Here is a 23,324-nt window from a genome sequence, read left to right as displayed (position 1 = left end):
GCTTTTTAGGTCCTAGAATAAGCCTAACCTGACAAAACTTCACTTCACCGTGATTTCTTAAAAGCAAATTATTTTCTCATCTCAATTTGACGTGATCTGTACACGTACCTTTTTCTTTTAGCTCCCTTTGATGCTACTTTTAATGCATTTTGAAAACAAACTTCTTACCAAGACAACGAATCTTACCTGGACCTGTCCCATCGTGACTAATCAGAACTTTCTTTTATTACTATTACTACTTCAAAAAATTACCACCTACTTTTTTATATGCAAAGTCCTACCCTATACCTTGTGAGACATACACAAGCGGGTGATATAATTTTTGCCCTCCTCAATGAGACAGTTGACATAAATCTGAAGAAGACTTCTTAAATGTACCATAACATTTCAGTCTATCATTAGTAGCAATAATAAAAGTTCATATAGTCTTCACTATACACAAAGCCTTCTGTTGTTCATACATTTAATCCTCAGAATAACCCAAGAAGTAAGTACTACTCATTGTCTTATTTCACAGTTCAAGAGACAGAGACACACAGAGTTCAACTACTTGCCCAAGGTCAGCGTCTAGTGAGGGACGAAGCCCGGACTCAGCCCCAGGCAGTCTGCCTCCAGAATGTGTGCTCTCCACCGTCGGGATACACCTCTCAGTAGCTATAGTATCTAAATAAACTATGTATCGCAATATCTACATGTGCATACACATACAAATGAAGTTTTAAAATCAACTATTAACTAGTTATAAAGTATACGAATTAAAAGCCACAACACTCAATGCACACATCCACGCAAAAAATTAAACACTAACAGCACCCCAAGACACCCCACCACCGTCATAATCTTCCCCCAGTGAAAACCACTATCCCGGCTTTTAACGAGTTTTGCCAGGTCTCGGACCACAAACAGAATCATCTGGTATGTTCTCTTTCTGCCTGGCTTGTCCCACTCAACCTTTGAGGAACACATCCATATTGCTTCGTTGAACAGCACTGTGTTCCTTTTCATTACCGAACGTCATTCCATATTATTCACGCATTCTACTACTTATGGATAATGGTTGTTTCTGGGTTTGAGGTATTAAAAATGACGCTTCTCAGAACATTCTTGTGTGTGCCTTTTTGTGTATGGACGTGTACCTGTCTGGTGGGGAACTGCTGGGTTATAGAGCATTTGTAGACAGTCTACTTTTCCAAAACGCTCATAACACTGCACATTGGGCATGCTCCGTGAGTGGGAGGTCAAGGTGCCGTACAGCCTACTCCTACTTGGTATCATCATTCTTGTTACGTTCGAGCCATCTGACTGTGCACGGTGACACTTCATTATGGTTTTCATTGTATTTTCCTGATTACTAACAACGTTGGGGACATTTTTCATTTTATTGACTATTTGGATATCCTCTTTTTAGAAAGGACATATTCATGTGTCATGCTTATGTTTTAAAGTGGGCTGTTTTCTTGTTGATCTGCTGGTGTTCTGTATAAAGTTTGGAAACAAAGTCCTTTGCTAGGATACGTGTTACAATTATCTCCTCCCACTTGCTGAACGGCCTTTTTACTCTATTGTGCCTTAAGAAAAAGAAGTCTTTATTAAAATGGTGTGAATTTATCTTTTTTCCTTTACGCTTAGTGCTCTCTGTTTTGTCTTTAAAATCTTAGTCTATATGCATACACTCACGTACCTAGCACACGATGCCTCCGTAGCCAAAAGACGGAAGCAATACAACTCATACTAATGAATGGATAAACTCATGAATGTTGTATATACACACAATGGAACATTATTCCGCCTTTAAAAAAAAAAAGGAAATTCTGACACCTGCTACAACACAGATAAACCTTGAAGACAGTGTGCTAAGTAACATAAGCCAGTCACAAAAAAATACTTTGTGATTCCACTTTGATGAGATACATAAAAGAATCAAATTCACACAGACAGAAAGTAGCACGGTGGTTGCGGGGGGCCGGGTAGGGGAAAAGAGAGGAGAATGGGATTTATCGCTTCAGGGGTCTAGTTTGGGTCCTGCAAGAGGAAAGGAGCTCTGGAGCAGGATGGTCGTGATGGTGGCACAACAGTGTAAACAAATGCACTCAATGCCATTTTAAAATTGTTTACACTGTGGTCGGGCACCTGGATGGCTCAGTCAGGTAAGCGACCAACTCTTGATTTCTGCTCAGGTCATACATCTCAGGGATGTGAGATCAAGGCCTATCTGGAACCTGCTTAAGATTCTCTTGCTCTTCCTCGGCCCCTCCCCAACTCGTTTGCACACACTCCCCCTGTCTCCTCCCTCCCCCCAAATTGTTAAAGTGGTAAATTTCATGTTATGTCTATTTTACCACCGTTAAAAACATTTTTAAAAATCTTAGCCTACCCCCCCCCCAAGATCACAGAGAATTTTTCTCTCATATTATCTTCTAGATACTTGATTGTTTTGCCTTTCTTATTTAGACCTACATTTGCACGAAATTGACTTTGGGGTTCAATGGAAAAGAGGGCTCAGAATTTCTTTTTGTCTATGAGGATATCCAAGTTATTGCCTTTCCCTGATGCTGCCCATCAAGACATGTGAATCTTCTGGCTCTCTTCTGTTTCTTCGTTCTATTTGTCTTGCTTGTACCAATCAATGCTGTCTTGATTACTTTAACTTTACAATAAATCTCAATATCTGGTAGTGTGAGCCCTCCAGCTTTGTTTTTCGCAAGATTAGTAATCTTCAGGATTATTTTGGGTGTATCTGACTCTTTACACTTCTACATAAATTTTACAATCAGATTGCTAAGTTCCATAAAAAAAAGCTATGGGCTTTTGGTTGGTTTATAATTCTAAAATTGAAACTTCCAATCCAGGAACACAGTATAGCTCTATTAATGTATGACTTTTTAAAACTTCCCAATATTATTTTGTCATTTTCTCAGGGGAGGTCTTGCCTTAGCCACCTGGGTGCCTGCTGTTGATGGAATACTCATGAGAGCAGGGCTCTGCATGGCCCCAGGACTGTGCCCCATCCTGCTAGCCTGCTTTAACCACCACTGCCATTGGAGCCGTCTGTCAGGGGTGGGGGGGGGGGGGGGGGCGGTGTCTCAAGGTTCTAGTCCCTACTGCCAACAGAGGGGACCTCTAGAATGTATACTTAAATTGGCTCCTCCTCTCTCCTTCTCTCCTTCTCTCCATTCATTCCTTCACTGTGTTTCCTGGGATCACCTCCCCCATTAACCTTCCACAGGACCTGTCCCAGGCGCTGCTTTGGGAAAACTCACATGAAGGTCCCACTTTTCAAGTGGAAGTTTGTGAAGGCCTATCTTAAGGCTAGGTCCAGACAGAATCCCAACCCTCTGAGACCTTCTAAATCCCACATAGCATCTAGGGCTCTCCAAGGCCCCTTTCTGGTTGGTTTCTTGTTTCTAAGCTTAGAAAACTGTACTGAATATCAAGCCTCCCCCTGCCCCTTCTTTCTCTCCAGGATCTTGGACCTTCACGTCCTACCTGCCTTCACCGCTGCCCAGTGCTTTTAAAACCAGTGTTATAAGGTATTTATCAAATGTTTCTAGCTGTCAGCAGGATAGTTACTTTGTTACAAAGCTGACCATCCCAGCTGGCTGCAGAATCTTGGTTGTTTTGTTTTTGGCTTGTGTTTGTTTCTAATAGAAAATACTAGGAGTTACTTACGGTTGCCCTGTTCCCGGTTAAGCCCACCTCCACTCAGCTCCAGGCGGTACGACCCACACTGGGAAGAGACTGTACCTCCCTCTACTTCCTAACTGGTAATCAAATGAGCCCCTCTGGAATTTTCTGTGTGTCTTTTTAGTTAAAAAAAAAAAATTAGAGGAGGGATGATAGGTAAGAATCGATAAGGATCTTTCTATTACCTGCCCACGTCGAAACTTGACTTTGTTATTTTTGCATCGAGGAAGCCACCGACTCCCTGAATCTCCCCTGGTGCCAAGGAGGTTGATAAGTACGTTAGACTCTGTCTCCGCACCAGGCTTCCTGCCTGTGTACCTGTAGATCTCGTAAACCACCACTGAAATGTCAGAAATCTGCTATTCTCTCTCTCGTTTCTATTTTCTCTTTGAATGTAGGAGACACCCAGAAAAACAATCAGAATGTCGTCTCATCTAGTTGACGTGCGTTTCTCTGTGGTGTTTTGGACACAGTTCTCTTTCTTATGCGGACCCCTGTTCAAACACACTCTCAGCTATTCCCAGAACTACTGTTGTGAAATAATTATTGTTAGCAATTACGCACTTTCATTAACCACTATAATCTCACAGATATTAGGAAAAGTTGTGTAAAAAAAAAAAAAAAATCCTCTCTCTTAATTAGATGAAAGCAGCAACTTTCCCCCCTGAAGTCTGGCTGTTCTAATCACGGCTGGCCACTCATACTGCATGGAGATCACTACTGGCATAATGGAGACTTTTCTAGCACTCTTGAGAGAGAGAAAAATACACAGATCTTAGAGAGATACAAATTTAAATATAATTTTTTTCAAAAGGGGCCAGTGAGGTAACCAACAAATTGTAATCCACTAAACTTGACCTTAGAATTAAGGCCATTTCTGAGACCCCGGCAGAAGTCACTAATTAGAAAAGAGACTGCTCTTGCTGATGTGACTGCTGTGAATAATACCTTGGACACAACGGATACTTTTTATTCCAAGTCCTAGAACGCTTTATAACTGGTACTCGGTGCAATTGAACAGTTGCATTTATAGAAATTCACATTAACATTTTCCAAAGAACTCAGACATGAAAATCCAACAAGTAAGAAAACAAGGTAAGTGAGAAACATTGCCTGTTTCCATCGTGCCTGACCTTTAAAAAGACAAATGTGGTATATTGGGAAATGGTGTAAGCAGAAAAGATAAATCAGTTTCTTTGTGGAGTCTTACATATTCCAAAATACCCCAGAGTGAAACCCAGCTGAGCTTAAGCAGAAAATTAGAACACTTCTCATGAATTTAGGACAACCAAAGAAATCTTTTAAAACACCCTACAAAGAAGATCTGGTCTTGTTACAACCTGGATAACCGCCTGAACTGAATTAAGCCAACCTAATGATAGAATTCGTCACGAAAACCTACGTGGGCAAGCAGCATCAGAAGTCTTTAGAAGGAAGCCATGCTTCTGTTTCCTGAGAATTTTTCCAGTATTTCAGACGAAGAGTGAACTTGTTTACAACTTAAAAAAAATGACGTTTAAAATATTAAAACACATCTAAAGTAAAAAAAAAAAAAAATTAATCGTTAAAGATCTAAAAAAGGACATATCAAAAATTATTTAGGACAGAGATCATATCCATGGAGCACGAAGATCAACACTCAGCCCTCCCTCAACCATTGTGCAGTGTGCGTATTTTACCACCAATGTACCCATTGCCCCATGACAAAATCACATATCTGGACTGCTCCCTGCACACACCTCAAATATTTCACACTGTGTTCCCAGGAACTGCTATAAATTGATTAAGTGGAAAACATAGGCACCCCCACAAATCACTGGCCATCTAAAATTCGAAGTTAAATATACCACGTGTTTAGAACAAAATGGATGTCCTAGTCGAGCACCAAGTTTTATTCTCAACCTACATCAAAAAGAGTTATGTAGCTTGAATTAGAAATTGAAAGAAAAAAGAGGGGCCTAGGCGGCTCAGTCAGTTAAGTGTCAGACTTCAGCTCAGGTCACGATCTCACGGTTTGTGGGTTCGAGCCCCACACTGGGCTCTGTGCTGACAGCTCGGAGCCTGGAGCCTGCTTTGGATCCTGTGTGTGTGTGTGTGTGTGTGTGTCTTTCTCTGCCCCTCCCTCACTCACGCTCTGTCTCTCTCTCTTACTCTCAAAAATAAACATTAAAAAAAATTTTTTAAAGAAATTGAAACATATAATCCTACCCAGAAAGACAGACATTTTGCTGAAATCTTTACTATTGACTCTACTTTAATTGTACAGTATTACATAATTCACTAAGCCATTGCTGTAGTTCTGCAGCAAAGGCATGTAGATATTTTAAATACTAAATTTATCACAATAGATTCTAACTCCAAACTTTTTCATGATCCTAAGACAGTACGAAATTCTTCCACTAACTTAATGCAAAGGGAGAATTTAAGGAATGCTTAGTAAACATGTTGCGCAGACACACGTTAAACTATCGTGTGTCTTAAACAATTCTTAGCAAGTGAAGCTCTCAGAGAATCCTTTGTTCGGTCTCTATCCTTGGGCATGAAAGTCCAGTCTCAGTGGTGTTGATTTAAAGGCAGGGCCATATGTTCTAGCTAAAAGGCATGCATTGTTGTAAAAATGTAGAAGGCTAACAAATTATCTCTGTTCTAAGAGAGGGACACCCCACACAGGGAGGTGAAATCCTGAGGGAGTGAAACAGTACGCTGAAAAATGTGAGTTAGAAGAAACTTTATAATTACCTCAAATACTTGAAAAACACAAGGCTGGGTTTCTAGCTACGGAGAGTACACGGAATGGAAGAGATCATTTTACTTGAACATGTTCAAGGCCAAGTATGACTAATCAATCATTCTGGCTGCAAGTAACCATTCTTAAAGCACCAGGTTTTAAGTAATTATTAGTATACCTATCACCATGATTTAGCTGAACGCACCAGAAGAGTTAACTTGTTGGTTTAGGTCATCCATAAATACTGGGCATTTCTGCCCCAATTTTCTTAATGTTCTTTTTACTATAGTTGACGCTCAATGTTTCTTTCTGACAATTAGGAGCTTCAGCTGCTTGGGAGCCTTACGCACTCTGACAAAAGTCTGCCGTGAGCACCGAAGAGCTTGCTGGTCTGTCTGGCACAGCTGTCATCTGGGTCATTTCATAGCTACACTACACCCTTCCACCGTTTTGAGGGGAGGGGGGCTTTGTTTCATTTGTGTTGTCACTGTCATCACTTTCATCCCTCTCCTCCTTATATTTACCTATGCTTATTGTCATTTCGAACACTCCCCCATCTTTCAAGGAATGCATGGGACACACATCTCTGTCACACCTCAGCACACTCTGGGCTTATAAACTTGTGGCCCACGTCGTAAGACTTCACATCATCTCAACAGTGACACAAAAACCCCTCAAATTTTCACCTGTAGGTTGAGGGCTTCCCCCCCCCCCCCAAACATCATTTTAGGCCAGAGTCTGTGCCAGACATTTGTCAACGATGATGTATCAGCCCCAACCCCAAGCATGAACATCTCCGCCAACAGTAACCTTAAGATTCTCTTTCAAGAAATCTTGGCACGCCTGGGTGGCTCAGTCAGTTGAGCATCCAATTCTTGGTTTCAGCTCCAGTCATGATCTCATGGTTCATGGCATTGAACCCCACATTGGGCTCCTCAGTGACAGCAGGGAGCCTGCTTGGGATTCTCTCTCTCAGCCTCTCTGTCTGCTTCTTCCCCCCTCATGCTTGCTCTCTCTCTCGAAAATAAATAATTAATTAATAATAAAGAAATAAATAATACATTAAAAGAAAGAAAGAAATCGTGGATTCTTTAGCCTCTACTCCCTTCAGTCAGCATAGAGTTAAACCTCTATCTATCTATCTATATGTTTCTATATATCCCATGAAGTATATATATATGTGTGTATATATATATATATATATATATATATATATATATATAATGTATATATAATAGAAGAATATATATATATATATTCTTCATGGGATATATATAATTGTTCTGCATGGGATATATATAATTTCCTTTTTTAACAATGAGTATTTATTGATTTTTGAGAGTGAGCACGAGCTGAAGGAGGGGGTGGGCAGAGAGCGAGGGAGAGAGAGAGAATCCCAAGCAGGCTCCACACTGCCCATGCAATGCCCAATGCGGGGCTCCATCACATGTACCATGAGAGCGTGACCTGAGCCAAAATCAAGAATCAGACGCTTAACCGACTAAGCCATCCAGGCACCCTATTCCTCAGCCACAAAGGTATATTAAAAATGTCACATGACTGGAGAGGGGGCTAAAAAACATCCCTCCGATGTGATTTTTCACAGGAAGTTTAGGAGAAGGAAAGCGAAGGCATGGTAGGACATGTGTTCCTTCAGCAGAAGTTAAGAGGGAGGAAGTGATACCTAAGGACCAAGTAAAATGAGATGCCTCAGGTGTGGCCACCCTGAGGGCCCTCTTCACATCTGAGCGTGACATCCAGGAACTAAGGTATCCACATGAAGTAGGGATGGGAGCAGAATGAGAATTCTGAACGGACCAATTTCTGACCAAAATAAACCAAGCTTTATATTGGAAGTGACCGAGCTTCTTTTGAGTTAAAACGATTAAGATTTCGATCATCCGTGGAAATAGGGGCTTGGATTATCTTGAAGTCAGGTTTGTGGAGATATGATTTACATGTAGCAAAATTCACTCTTTTAAGCTATATAGTTTGATGAGTGTTGAGAAATATTTGTAAGTCCTATAACTACCACCACCATCAAGATAGAGAATATTTTTATCACTCCAAAAGGAAAGGTCTGATTTTAATAAGCTATGGAGCATGAAAAAAGTTGTATTTTTGCAACCCTCAGAGTTTTGATTGTGAAGATTCAAATCCATGACATGATGATAAAAACAATGCACGGGGAATAACCTAGAGGCTCTCTAGAAAGATCGTCTCATACACACACCTGCCTGAATTTTGAATGAACGTGTGAAGGAATTGGAGCCAATTAACTGTTTGTAAAATATATTTAGCACAGTTCTGTAATTTGCATCTTGATTCCATTTGAAGGATTGCCTCTTAATATTTTATCATACCAAGAAGTTTTTCATTCCCTCAGTGGCCCATTTCTTGATTACCCAAGGTATCAGGTATGTGGTGATGAGGCAGCCTTTTCACACAGCTACTGGAATGGAGTGTTTTAAATATTTAGGCAGCAGAAGTTGATTTGCAGAATTGATGGTCCTTCACCATCAGACTTACATTGTGTCTATACATTCATAGGGTCATGGAGGCCCAGTGCATGGTTCAGGAAGAAAGGACCACCACTAACCCAGCCTAGGATGTCAAGATTGAACCAAAGAAGTAACACTGACCAAATAAAGTCAGCCCCAGAAGTAAATATGGAAAGAAACAGGCTGCTGCCTTATCCCACAATCTGTAGTCCGAGCCATGGTCTGCCCTTGCACTGAACATATACCCCCGTCCCCAGGAATGCACTTACCTGTATACTGGGCATCTCGGTCTCCTCTCCTCAATCTCACATGTTGTGAGCGCAGGGCTCACGTGTTTTTCTGTTCTGAACCCCTAGCTCCTAGTACATGTGAATATTCACTGAACAGTACTGCATAAAGGAATGCCTGTTCATCCATCCATCCATCAAAAAGTGCCGTGTACTGATCTCCCCTGCTTGGCCAAAGAACTGCTCAAGTCTGAGCCATCTAGAATGGGCTGTGGCTGCTCCACACCCAGAACTGTGCCTTAAACCCAGGCTACCTTCCCAGGCTCTGTTTGCTCGCAACTTTACTTTCAATCCCCAGTTTATTTCAGGGTCCACCCATTTCTGGCCATTTGGCTTTTTCTCCTAGATCTGTATGTGTAGGAGTGGATGAGAGAATTTGGCCTTCTAGACTCTGATCCTAGAATGTCCAGGGAGCTCCAGCAGTCCCAGGAAGTGACTAGAGAAGGGAAGGGGGTCAGGGAATTGGCATGGTCAAGCCCTCCCTGCCGGACTTGTGCTAAAAACATCTCCTAGTTGAGCTTATTTGAAATGCCGCCTCATCTTCCTTGTGCAGTATGGCCCAGCGGTGTTATTCTCTTTCGATGCAAACCATCCTAGAGGGCTCAATATGAGGCCCCCAAATTCCCCATTTACCAAACAAGAGAGGTACATAAAAATATCATTCTTCCAGCTGTATCCCTAATGTTCCAGACTTCCATTCTCCTCCCAGGGTACTTTCTTAAATTTTCATTGGGTGGTGGCTTTGGGGACCTATCCTAGAGAGACATGTCTCTGTAGAAATGTGGTAGATGGACACGCACACACACATACATACACACACACACAGAGATTCCATGCCTTGGGGTGGGAATAAACACATGAATATTTCAGTGAAATGCATGGGACCTTAAGTCTTAAGTAGGTTCCTAGCTGGAAGATGGTATACCCAGGCCTTTCCAAATATTTAGCTCTCCAATCTAGAGATAGTTGTGCCAAATGGTCTCTGGACCAACTGGTGTCCCGACTCTCCCCAGCTAACAAATGACCCTGGGGCCATGACCTCTCAGTGCCCTTTTCTCCATTCTGGGAGACAAACTCTCAAAACATCTCGGGTCCACCAATCTTGGGTGTCATAAACAAATAATCACAGAGTCTAAGGAAAATGCTTGGAAGGCCATGAACTCTGCATTTGTAACCCCATCCCTGTCAAAGTGCAATATTTTTAGTGAATGTAAGTTGGTTTTTTTTTTTCCCCCTGAAGACTTTCCAATCAGAAAAAATGAAGCGTAATTATCTATGCTTGGGGGGACTTCCTGGTGCCATGTTGTTAGTCATTATGCTCAAATGTTCCCAGGTAATACTGCATGGCTTTGCCCTTCCAAGGCCTTCTGCAGTCTGCCCCGTGGGAGGCAGCTCCTCTCTGCACGAGGCACCTGCAGTGTTGATGAGCACTGAAGGCTGCCTGTACCACCTCAGGGCTATGAGCACTGGCTCTGGTACCTGCAGAGATCTCCAGGCAGCACAGCTGACCCTCCCCAAGATACCCCCCCCCTGCCCCCCGGCTGAAGCTTTAATTTGATTTAATTAATGGACTGTTTTAGTGCTTTCTCTCAGGCCACCCAGAATTAAGCTTTCTCAGCACTCATCATGGTGTGATCATGTTGATACAAACTGCCCAAAGAAATCCGATCTCAGAAACAGATGGTAAATGAGATTCAGTGTTAAACATGTGCAGACACGTCAGTCTGCACTGACCACGCACGTCGGCGGTTCAGCACTGAATCCTCATGTGCCTCTTGATCGAAAATATTTATCTTATTGCTGAAAAAGAAATACCTTTGAGCTGTAGAGAGAAGTGCCCAGGTGGGAAAGAAGTGGGATTCCTTCATATTTTATAGAAGGTTTCCAGGAAGGCCTCACTGAGAAGGTTCCTTGGACCGGAAACCTGACCAGAGGTGTAGGAGCTGGCCACGTAGAGGCCTGGGGAAGGCACAGGCCGGCAGACAGGACAGAACGGCAGAGTCCTAAGGACTCAGGAGACGGCTTGCCTGGCCCCATCAAGGAACGCTGATGCCGGAGTTGGGGGGAGGGTAAGCAGGCTTTGTAGGCATCGTGGCAACTCTGGCTTTACTCTTAGCAAGTAGGCAAACCGTGGAGTGTCGTAGGCAAAAGAGTGACCTAATCCGATTGATATTTTAAGAAGGCCACTCTGGCTGCGGGGTTGAGAATAATAGCCCGTCCTAACCCCAAACTGTTCTTTGTGTTTGACCTCCCGTCATCATGATGCCAGCTGAATGGTATGAAGGAAGCAGAGGGAAAGACAAGTTGAGGGGAGAGAACAAAGAGATTAATTTAGAGCGTGCTGAGTGCCTTCGATGTCACAAATACCAGATTCATACCCTCCTAATGGAAACCCCATGGGTGATCACATGACTCCTTTGGCTGGAATGGTCCCAATTGATACTGATTGTTCTCATGCACGAATAGAGCCTTGGATGGGGAATATATGGCGATTACGCTAATGATATTCGTTCCATTTCACAGACAGACGAACTGAGGCTGAGAAAACTTGTGTAACTTGCCCCAGTTCACCAAGCCTGTGATTGAGGCCAAGGTTTGGAAGCCAGACTTTGCATCTCTGCACGTCAGATGTCTCATCAGTGAAAGGCCACGTTTTCCCCTCGAGCACGGGTCTGGTGGAAAACGCTAAAGCATAAAAGAAAGCTTGCTTGTTTTTCCAAACTTAGCTCAGCTGTTAGCATCCCAAACTTGCTGTAGGTTGTACGTGTTCAGAAAGACACTTACTTTCTCACTACTGAAAGTCTGGTAAATACAGATATTTTAAAGGAAACACATTTCTATTATGATGGTACTTTCATACATTCTCAGATAATTATTTCTTGATTGGAAGTAAACCACTAAACACACCTCCTGCTGGCTTACCAAAACCTAGCGTCACATATTTCTTCAGCCACAGTGGTGGCCCCAAATCTCTCCTCCTATTATCATGGGTCTTTCCTGAAGAAAACCTGGAGCCAGATCCTGTGAACAGGCTGTGAGCCGAGTCAGCATTCTTTTCAGCCCGGGGCATGCCGACCAGGCCATTTATAAAGATGGTTAAGAACAACCAAGCAATGGCGATGAGCAGCCCTTGGTCCCTTTCCCCACAAACATGGCAGATGGTGAGCAAATGGGAGGAAGGTGTGGAAGTCATGCGTATGAACAGGCTCTGCTTGGCAGTGCTGGTCTCCAGGAGGAGACTGCTCTGATCCCAGCAGCAATCCAGCTCAGCCCCCAAAGAATAGTGATTTATAGACTAATAGTCTCAAAAAAAAACCAAAAACAAAAAAAAAAAACCCTTTTCTTTTGAAAACATTCCAGTAATCTTTTGAAAAGAAGAGGCAAAGTCACAAAATTAATTGGCTCAGAGTGTAAGTGCCAACTGCACGGAAAAGCACTCTTCTTGTGCTACTAAATTAAAAAAATATATAACCCTCAAGTGTCCCTAGGACTCTATCCAGCCTGGCAAACCTAAGTATTAATAGCTTCATTTTAAAAAGAAGTTCCTCTGCGATCATTCTTTGTGCTCTTCCCTGGGCCAGCTTCGGAATATTCTGACAGATGAACAGACAATCCCAAAATATTGAAGGTCAACCCCTCCATAGTCCTCCTTTCAAACCCAAACCAGAGAAGCATCAATTCAGTGGTTTGATTCTGCTGTGGCTTTCCTTGATGTCACAAGAATAGTAAATGAACCTCTTGGCACCAAGAATGACTTTCCAAAAGCAATACTCAGCATGCCTGGACTGCGGCTTGCTCACCAGTAGGTTTTGATCTCTAGTTAAACCTGAACATTAAGGTGTCACTGTTTTTTCACTTTCTTATTTGAATGATTTTCCCCTAAATGAGCAAATAATCAATCTGGGAAAGGGGCAGCCGGATGGGTTTGTCAGAACTGGAGAAAAAGGACTGGATTGGATCAGCTCTAGGTATTATGTATTACGTTATATTATTTTGTCGGAGAAAATGCTGTAGAGGTGGTTGGTGTGCTTCAGCTAAGAAATTACCCCCTTAAACGGGAAATGCTAATGGATAAAGTTTCATTAGACAGTTTGGGAAAGGGATGAACAGAATGATGCTGGGAGACATGCTGAGTCTTTACTGCTGCTAAAGTTAAATGAACCCAAAATCAATAGTTCATTTAAAGCACAATGGAGTTTCTTTTGTATCTTGGGTTTTTTCAAAACCCATACAACTGCTTTCTATTTTTTTATTTTTTTACAAGTAACAAACTGTGCATTTGTCACATAGGAAGCGATTGGAAGAAATACAAAATAGGTGTCTAATAGAGTTTAAATAAAGTTCATTTTTTAATGCAGCTCTTTAAAACACCATAAATTGAGAAATAGCTAATATAGTAGGCCAATAGATTTCTTGTGTTTCTTATTGTGACCATGGATTTCAAAGTCCTTCTATACATCATTTTCAAAAAGCAGAATGGGTTCTTTTTTTTTTTTAATGTTTATTTATTTTTGAGGCAGAGAGAGACAGAGCATGAATGGGGGAGGGTCAGAGAGAGAGGGAGACACAGAATCTGAAGCAGGTTCCAGGCTCTGAGCTGTCAGCACAGAGCCTGACGCGGGGCTCGAACTCACAGACCGTGAGTTCATGACCTCAGCCGAAGTCAGACGCTTAACCGACTGAGCCACCCAGGCGTCCCCTGGGTGCCCATCAGAATGGGTTCTTGATAGCTGTTAGCAACAGGGTGAAGAGTACAGGGGGGCTGTAGGATTCTAAATTTTTTGTTCCCCAACTGCAAGACATCAGCTCTAATTTTTCCTCATAGATACTTTGTATTTCTAACATTCCTATATCAGTTAGAAATGATTCATGTGACAGAACATGATGAGTCTTTTTTTTTCATATTTCTTATTCAATTTATTTAAACTAACAAAAAGAGTTCCCCATTTCTCCCTCCCCTATCCCCACCCCTTGCAACCACCAATATGTTCTCCATCTATGAGCTTGGGGGTTTTTTTGTTTGTTTTTTGTTTTTAGATTTCACATATAAAACAGATCATAGAGTATTTGCCTTTCTCTGTCTGACTTACTTCACTTGCCAAAATGCCCTCGAGGTTCATCCATGTCACAAATCAAGATTTTACTTTTTTAATGGTTGAATCATGTTTCATTATATATATAAATATGCATATTAAATACATAAAACCAAAATCATATATGTTATACCAAATAGTTATATCATTATATAAGTGTAATTATGTTATATATACCAAAATTATATATATTATACCCTGGTATGATACATGGTTCATATAATTATATACCATATATATAGTGTAATTAGTATACTATACTACTATATACAATGACAAATTAGACAATTACTAATATATTATATAACATATAATATACAAATTGTATACAATTACTAACACTATACAGTACTGTACAAATTACTATACCATTACTATACTATTACTCTAATATACAAATAGTATACAATGTTTGGATACATAATTATATTTTCATAATTATAATATAAAAATTATTTGGTATGATATCAGTACAGACATACAGTATATACTTTATCCATTCATCCATCGATGGTTACTTAGGTTCTTTCCATATTTTGGCTATTGTAAATAATGCTGCAATAAACTTTGAGGTCCTTATGTTTTTTTTTTTCAAATTAGCATTTTCATTTGCTTTGGATAAATCCCCAGAAGTGAAATAGCCGGATCAGACGATGGTTCTATTTTTAATCTTTTGAGGAAACTCCGTACTATTTTCCACAGTGGCTACGCCAATCTACACCACCACCAATGGTGCACAAGGGCTCCCTTTTCTCCACATCCTCACCAGGACTTGTTATTTCTTGTCTTTTTGATAATAGCCACTCAACAGACGTGAGGTGATATCTCATTGGGTTTTGTTTGCATTTCCCTGATGATTGTGACTTGAAATCTTTTCAGGTATTTGTTGGTTATCTGAATGTTCCTTTTTTTTTTTTTTTTTTTTGAGTATAGTTGACACAAAACGTTACCTTAGCCTCAGGTGCACAGTACACAGTGATTTGACAAGTTTGTACATTACGTTGTGGTCACAAGTGTAGCTACTCCCTGTCCAGTACATCACTTCTCTGGAGAAGTACGTACTTAGGTTTGCCCATTTTTTAATTGGACTATTTGGGTTTTTTCTTATTAAATTATATGAGTTCTTTATCTATTTTAGATTGTTAGCCCTTCAACAAATATATGGTTCTTCCATTACTTCCAAATACTTTCTCCCATTCAGGACGTTGCTTTTTCGTTTGTTGCTGGTTTCCTTTGCCGTGCAGAAGCTTTTTAGTTTGATGTAGTTCCACTGATTTACGCTGGTTTTTGTTAGTTTTTGCTTTCAGTGTCAGATTAAAAAAAAAATCATGAAGACCTATGCTAAGGAGCTTACTTCCTACATTTTCTTCTAGGAGTTTTATGGTTTTAAGTTCTATGTTCAAGCCTTTAATCTGTTTTGAGTTAAAATTCATGTACAATGTTAGATAGTGGTCCAGTTTCATTCTTCCGAATGTGACTGTCCAGTCTTCCCAACATATTTATTAAAGAGATTGTCCTTTCCCTACTGTATATTCTTGGCTCCTTTGTCATAAATTAATTGACCATATATATGTGGGTTTATTTCTGGGCTCTCTATTCCGTTTCATTGATAGATGGGTCGGTTTTTATGCCAATGCCATACTCATTTGATTGCTTTATGATGTAGTTTGAAATCAGGGAGCGTAACACCTCCAGATTGTTCTTCTTTCTCAAGATTGCTTTGGCACTGGAATATCTTTCGATTTATTTGTGTCTTCTTCAATTTATTTCATTGATGTGTTGTAGTTTTCAAAATATAGGTCTTTCACCTCCTTGGTTAAATTTATTCCTATGTATTTTGTTCTTTTTGATGCAATTGTAAGTGGGATCGCTTTCCTAATTTCTCTTCCTGATAGTTTGTGGTTAGTATCAAAAAATGCAGCAGAGTTTTGTGTATTGACTTTGTATCCTGCAACTTTACCTAATTCATTTATTAGTTCTGACAGTCTTTTGATAGAATCTTTAGGGCTTTCTAGATATATGTCAGCTGCAAACAATGACAGTTTTACTTCTTCCTTTCCAATTTGGATGCCTTTTATTTCTTTTTCTTGCCTAACTGCTCTGGCTAGGACTTCCAGTACTACGTTAAATAAAAATGGTGATCGTGGACACCCTTGTCTTGTTCCTGATCTTCCAGCTTTTCACCACTGAGCATGATGTTAGCCGTGAGCTTGTCTCAGATGGCCTTTATTATGTTGAAGCACCTTCCCTCTAAACCCCCTTTTTTGAGAATTTTTACCATAAATGGGTGTTGAATTTTGTCAAATATTTTCCCTGCATCTATTGAGATGATTGTATGATTTTTATCTTTCATTTTGGTAATGTGGTATATCATATTAACCGATTTGCGGATGTTGAGCCATCCTTGCACCCATGAAATAAACACCACTTGATCATGGTGTATGATCCTTCTAATGTGTTACTGAATTCAGTTTGCTAATACATTGTTAAGCGTTTCTGCATCTATGTTCATCAGGGGTATTGACCTGTAATTTCTTAAGACCCTTTTATCTTTTCCATTTCAGTCTTTTAGACACCCCGGACTCTAGTGCCACCCCACATGACTGTAGGGCAACTAAAACTGTCAGGATCTGGAGATTCATGTATTAAATGAGATCTTCTATGAGCAAATGCCTTTGCAAACAGTCAAACTATATACAAACATCAAGGATTAATATTAAATACTTCTTTCATTAAGCTGGCATTATCCTAAGTCTTTTATTTTGCTATATCTGAATTAATCTACAAGTATTTCTGTGGCATACAGCTTCTGTGTCCTGTGCCAAACATCAACCTAACAGGGATCGAGAATATAAAATGGAGCCCCTGCTGGGAGATAAGGCTAATCAATATGAACTTGGTATAGAAAGAGCAGACTCTCCTTGCAGGCTAAAGTGGAGGGGCAGGGATGGTGACTTCTCTTAGGGGGTGTGGTGGGTTCAAAGCATCAGTGAGCTACGGAGTGAGGACTCCTGAGGGGAGTTGAAGAGAAGAAACTGATGAGAAGGCAGATAGAGGGGAGTCATCAGAGCTAAAATAAGAACTGAAACCACAAAACTGAGCAACTTCTGGGGAATGGGAGCCCTTCCTGGATCATGTTTATATCCTCCGGATCTCGGTACTCGTGGCACACGTTTGGCACTTTCTACCTGTTTGCATACATCTGTTTACCTTTACTTGTGTGGAATGGCTAAACAGACCACGGATGGGTATTAGAGATGATGAGGTGGCGAATCATTTACTGGAACACTGGGGCTCAAGGCAAGGGAGAGGACGGGGCTGAAGATGAAGAAGAATTACACCTCTCTGTAGAGTTAACAACAAAAGTTAGAGAGAGCCTCAAAAGGGCAGGGAGGAATCAAGCATTTAAATCCATATGTTCAAGGAAAAAGGACCAAATGGAACCAGTGATAGTAACAGAAAAAAAAAATAGAGAAAACAGTGAAGCCCTAGGTTGGCTTCATGTGACAGAGGTCAGGGTTGGAGAGGTGTTTAAGAACAATGATGGTAAAAGCTAGTGGTTATTGAATGATTACTATGTGCCAGGAACAAAGCGCTATAAGCACATTACCCTGAAAACTAAGTGCATTATCTCATGTACCCAAAATAATCCCATGACATAGGTACTATTTTTATCTCCTTTCATAGATGAAGTCGTTCCGGCTAAGGGAAGTTAAGTATATTGCCCAGGGTGACACAGCTAAACACATCACCAAACCAAGACTAACTCAAGTGTGCCTGGTTCCAGAGCCTCTAGAAATCTCCGCCTCTTTAAATATGAAATCAACAGTGTCAAATACAGTGGAGAGATCTAGGACACCAAGAACACACACACACACACACACACACACACACGAGTCACTGAACTTGGAACACAATGGCCATCAGTATCCATTGAGAGAGAACATTTTCACTACAGCAGTGGAGGCAAAAAATAAGATGGCTGCCAGAGAGATGCAGGGAATGGATGGAAAGACAATTAAAGCAATGTGTCAGTTCACTTTTAGGCAAAACAAAACAAAACTGAGTAAGGGAACTCGGGTGCTCCTAAATCCATGACTGCTTATGTTTGTTCACATAGTATAGCCAAGAAGAAAGCCACACTAAGGTGGCTAGCAAAACAGTTTACAGAAGGATGAATTGATGACACACATACATCCTTGCATATACATTTTCACCTCTGAATGGCCACACAAGCGTTAATCTTAAAGCCTAATATTCTAAATCACGAGTAGGCAAACTATGGCCTACGGGCCAAATCTGCCAGCACCTGTTTTTATACAGGAGCTGAGAATGCTTTTTTTACTTTTCTTAATGGTTAAAAAAAATTGAAAGCAGAATAGTATTTCTTGACAAATGAAACTTACATGAAATTCCAATTTCAGTGTCCACAAATAAAGTTCTCTTGGCATGCAGCCACACCATTAGTTTACATATTATCTACAGCAGCTGCCTCACAACCCTGGCAAGGCTGGGCAGTTTGGAGAGACTTTATGGCCCAGGCAGCATAATATATTTAGTGCCTGGCCCTTTCCAGATAAAGGTTGCCCATCTCTGTTCTAAATCATCTCAACAGTTTTAATTTTTAATACGTATCGCGAAGGAAAGGAAATTATATACCTGGCAAAGGTGCCTTATTGGTTCTTACAGTGAGTATCTCTTTCCACGTACTTCCATTATTTTCATTCTCGGCAATCCAGGAGTCAACAGTGAGACAAAACACCTCACACGTGTCTATGTTTTCAAGGCTAATTTCTTCTAGACACCACCCGGGATCCTGTCCACTGTTGTCATGTCCAATGCGTATTTTATAGATTTCACCAATATCTTTAAGATCAATCTGCCACACAAAGGAAAAAAAGGGGAAATGAAAGTCCCCACATTTCTGATTCGATTTTTCAAATCAAAAATCCATATTCAGTTTTGAACTCACTATTTTCCCCACACATACTCCTTACTCATTTTCCTTAGATTTACTTGTAACACTGTGAAATGCTGTTACGTATGGCAAAGCGTGAGCCCATTGACCATGGAGAAACCAACAGATTAAATCCAGTTAGCCTTCACGACATCTTTTTTTTCTTTTCACAACTCATTGTTATTACCTTGCAAAATAAATGTTTTCTTGTGATCACTGATATACACGACTCACTCGGTAGTTGGGCCTGAAGAAGAGAATCTATTTCTCTGGTGTCTATAAGAGACTGGATATTCCCATTAGGGAGGGATCCTGAGGAAAAGAAACCATATATATATGCTTCTGGATTTACACCAGGGCTCACCACGTAGCCCTGAAACAGTGGTACTGGAGAGATGACAACGTAGCCAACAGTGTAGGTAACATGATTAACAAGTAATTCCGCCTTATATTCCTCTGCACCTCACCAAACAACTAATTACCCGACATGGTAACTATCATCAAGTATCATTCACAGTTCAGAAGGAACAATATTTTTCTTTCATATGAAAAAAAAATCGATCGATGATTCTACCACATCAGTTTTCTATTGCAAACAATGACCTTCATTGCCTCTCACTCCTACGGGTCAGAAACCCAGGCACCGTGTGGCTCAACTGTGTTCTCTGCTCAGGGCCTCACGAGATGAACCCAAGGTATGGGCTGAACTAGGCTCTTCTCTGGAGACTCAGAGGAGGATTCTGCTTCTAAGCTCATCCAGGTTGGTGGCAGAATCCAGTTCCCTGTGGATTTAGAACCGAGGTTCCTCTTCCTTGACACGTAACCCTTCATCTCCAAGCCAACAAAGGACACTCTGACCCCTCGTCATGCTTGGCATCCCTGGCTTTCCGTCCACTACCAGCAGGAGAAAGATATTTGCTTTTAGGGGCTCATGCGATTTAGATTAGGCCCACCGAGATTCATCAGGCTCATCTCCCTATTTTAAGGTACTTAAGTTACATACCATGAAACACTGTAATTAGAAACAATTTCATTTGCTTCTGGTATTCTGTCTCCCTCCACCTAACTTCTTTTCTCCCCTTTGGTATTAGTATTACCAGAAACATTCACATGGCCATAGGAAGTTACTCCTCCAGAGTTTATGCAGACCTACCACATTTTTTTTCTACTAAAATATTTTTTACTGGTAATATAACTTCGGGTTGCTGTATGGGTGATAATTGTTGTGAATAAATTCTGTCCTGCAGCCAAAATTCCTTTTGGTCAGGATGCACAAGAGTTCAACAGAGTTGAGCTAAATAATTGGGCACCTCCTATTATTTCTGGAACAAAGTGGTTGTAAAAATACTCTCATGTAGAAAATCCTAATATTGGTGCTCAGTATAGATAACTAGCCTCCTACAGAGTTACAGTTGCAGATGGTGGAAAGAAGGAGAGAAAATAGAGGGCACATCTCAAAATCTGCTCAAAGGCAAAATTGTGTGGTGGCTAAAACCCTGGTTTTTGAAGTGAAATCTGGAGTTGAAAGTTCCCCTGCCCTTGCTGGTTGTGTAAATGGCAGCAAGTATGTCCACTTTTCTAAGCTTCCGCGTCCCCATCTGAACACTATAATAGTACAAACCTTATAAAGTCTACACTAGCACTCAGTAAGTATCAGCAGCCATTGTTTTATCAATCAGAGTTGTGTGCTAATTAGAAAATTCCTAAATTTACCTAATGTAAAGACAAGATTAATCTAAAGACAGGGTCCAGCATTCACAGTAGGAAATTAAAATTAGTATTTGGGCATCACATATAAAATTGAAATGAATAAAGCCTATGTCTTTCCCTGACGGTAAAAATAGGTCATTGTAAACAAAAACCAAATGGTGGCATCTAGAAACTAAATCATCATTCACACACGATGTGTGCATGGGTTAGCCAATACAATCAGAACCGAATGACTGTACCACAGTCTGGCTAGTACTATAGATTGTACCCAAATTACTTCTAACATGTTAGCCAAACGGATTTGGAACTCTTTGTTCTGGCTTAACGTAGTCAACCTGGGTCACCTCAACTTTAGTAAAGTTCAGATGCAATATGCCAAGAAATTATTCTTGCACGTAACTGTTTTTAGTTTTCTCCATTTAACTTCCACACTTGAAAACACACACAAAGTTATTCTATAATGTAGGATGGCTTTCCATCATACAGATGGACCCCATCATGGCTCAGTTATTCTCCAGAAAGGGAATTATGCTTAAAGTCGTATGTGGTCACAGATTAAAATAAAAATTTTTTCAACCTGAGGACCAAAAAAGGCATATGGATTGCTAGATACAGGGTCAGAAAGAGAAAGGCAGAAGAAATATAGCCCATTCCCATCGCTGTAATGTCACATATTGAAAATCATAAGGATATCAATAAACGACAACATAACCAGAACATGAAGATCTAAAAAAATGTTATCTGAAAATGTCTGATTTGGGTACTTGAAAATGGATTAAGTCTATATTGAGTTTAAGTAAGAAAATAAAGCACTTTGTATACCCACATTTTAAAAAAATTATTCTGTTTATCATACATACTACTCCCAAGAATATTTTAAACTAGACTAAGTAAGTTAAACCATTTTAAACATTTAACAAATTTGTATTACAAACACACACTGCTCTAAGCAAGCATATAAACAGGGAAAAAAACAGCTCTCGCATTCCTGTGAACCACTAATCCAATACGTTCAAAGTGAGAAATAAAGCAAGAAAAGTATGAGATGCTTTAGTACAGGTGGGGCAGGTAGCAAGGAATCTGGACCTTGAGGAATAAGCAGCGTGTCTATGAAGGAGAGAAGACAGAAAACGGTATGAGCAAAACCAAGGAGAGTGAACGTACTGCTTGAATCTGAGATTATCGTTCCTGAAATTTTACAACTCTAGGTTTTATTCCCTCCCTTTGAACAGAGTCTAGTACCCTTCCGGGTATGCATAGGTACTTGGCAAATGCAGATGCCATTGCCAGGAAACGGCCCAGGAGCAGCTACTTGGGCTGGAGGACAGAGCACCACACCTAAGCACACAAAGGGACGCCACGCAAACCCAAGTACCGAGACCTCCTGGCACTGGGATCTTGAGGAAGTTCCATCTTCTCTCTCAACTTCAGTTCCCTCATTTACAAAATGGAGTAATTAAGAATCACTTTAGTGAGAGACTGCGAAGATAATTAATTAGCGAAAACTTGTCAAATAAACACACACTAGGTCCTTAACAAAGAGTGGTGATCTTAGTAATTATTATTATTCTTAACTAAAGGGCGATGGAAGGAAGTAGGTGAAAAATACAGCAGGGAGAAGGCCACTAAAGTCCATATGCTTCAATCCTGCAGGCATTCTTTTTCCGTGCCTTTGACCTTCCAGCACTGAGCCGCGCAGATGGGAGAAGGAGATAAACGGAGTAAGGTCAGTCCTCTCCCCCCATCAGGTCCTCAGCAGCCAGCGGAATCCCCAGGGCTGGCTGGCATGGGATCCCTGACCACGGGGTAGGCCTAATAGATCAGGGGGCTAGTTCTCAGAAGCAGAGCATGAGAGGAAAAGCACAGAGCCTGTCATCGGAAAACCAGGCCCGAGGCTGAGGGCTCTCATGTCAGTCATTTCATATCCCCGAGTCTCAAGTTTCTCTTTGTAAAAAGAGGGCTTTTGTAAGGACCAAATTAGATAATCTTGTGAAAACACATTGTAATTCATAGACCGCCAGCCCACGCAGGTCTCAGGACAGAGAAGAGAATTGAGAGGTGTGGAGAGGTCTCTAAAGAATAACCAGGACTGGCACTGTACCTTGTGTTCAGACCACCCCTTTTCTTGGAGCTCCCATGATTGAAATAGTTGGGAAAATGAGGTAGTAATTTGAGGGGTACTCAAGAAAGAATTTGAGGATTATCACAAAAAAAAAGGCCATTTTCATTTGTCAATGAAAATGGAAATAGTCATGCAAAAAATAGCAGAAAAGATTCTCAAAGCCAAGAAATGAACTTGAATAAAATACATTCCTTTTGCAAATTGCACAATACAATGCATATCCCCCCTTTCCAAAGACGAAG

General features: G+C 40.7%; 1 protein-coding gene across 1 annotated transcript in view; it reads right to left on the bottom strand.

Moving 5' to 3' along the window:
- LOC122210574 (lipoxygenase homology domain-containing protein 1-like) overlaps nucleotides 1-23,324 on the bottom strand; it is a 124,201-nt gene that overhangs the window by 16,984 nt on the left and 83,893 nt on the right. Inside the window, exon 7 of the mRNA XM_042923348.1 lies at nucleotides 18,953-19,172. Within this exon, the coding sequence (XP_042779282.1) occupies nucleotides 18,953-19,172 (220 nt within the window). The remainder of the gene's footprint in view (nucleotides 1-18,952; nucleotides 19,173-23,324) is intronic.

Source organism: Panthera leo, chromosome F2 (assembly GCF_018350215.1).
Source record: "Panthera leo isolate Ple1 chromosome F2, P.leo_Ple1_pat1.1, whole genome shotgun sequence".
NCBI lineage: Eukaryota > Metazoa > Chordata > Mammalia > Carnivora > Felidae > Panthera > Panthera leo.
The sequence above is the reverse complement of the archived record's forward strand: the minus strand, read 5'-3'. Positions and strand labels throughout refer to the sequence as shown.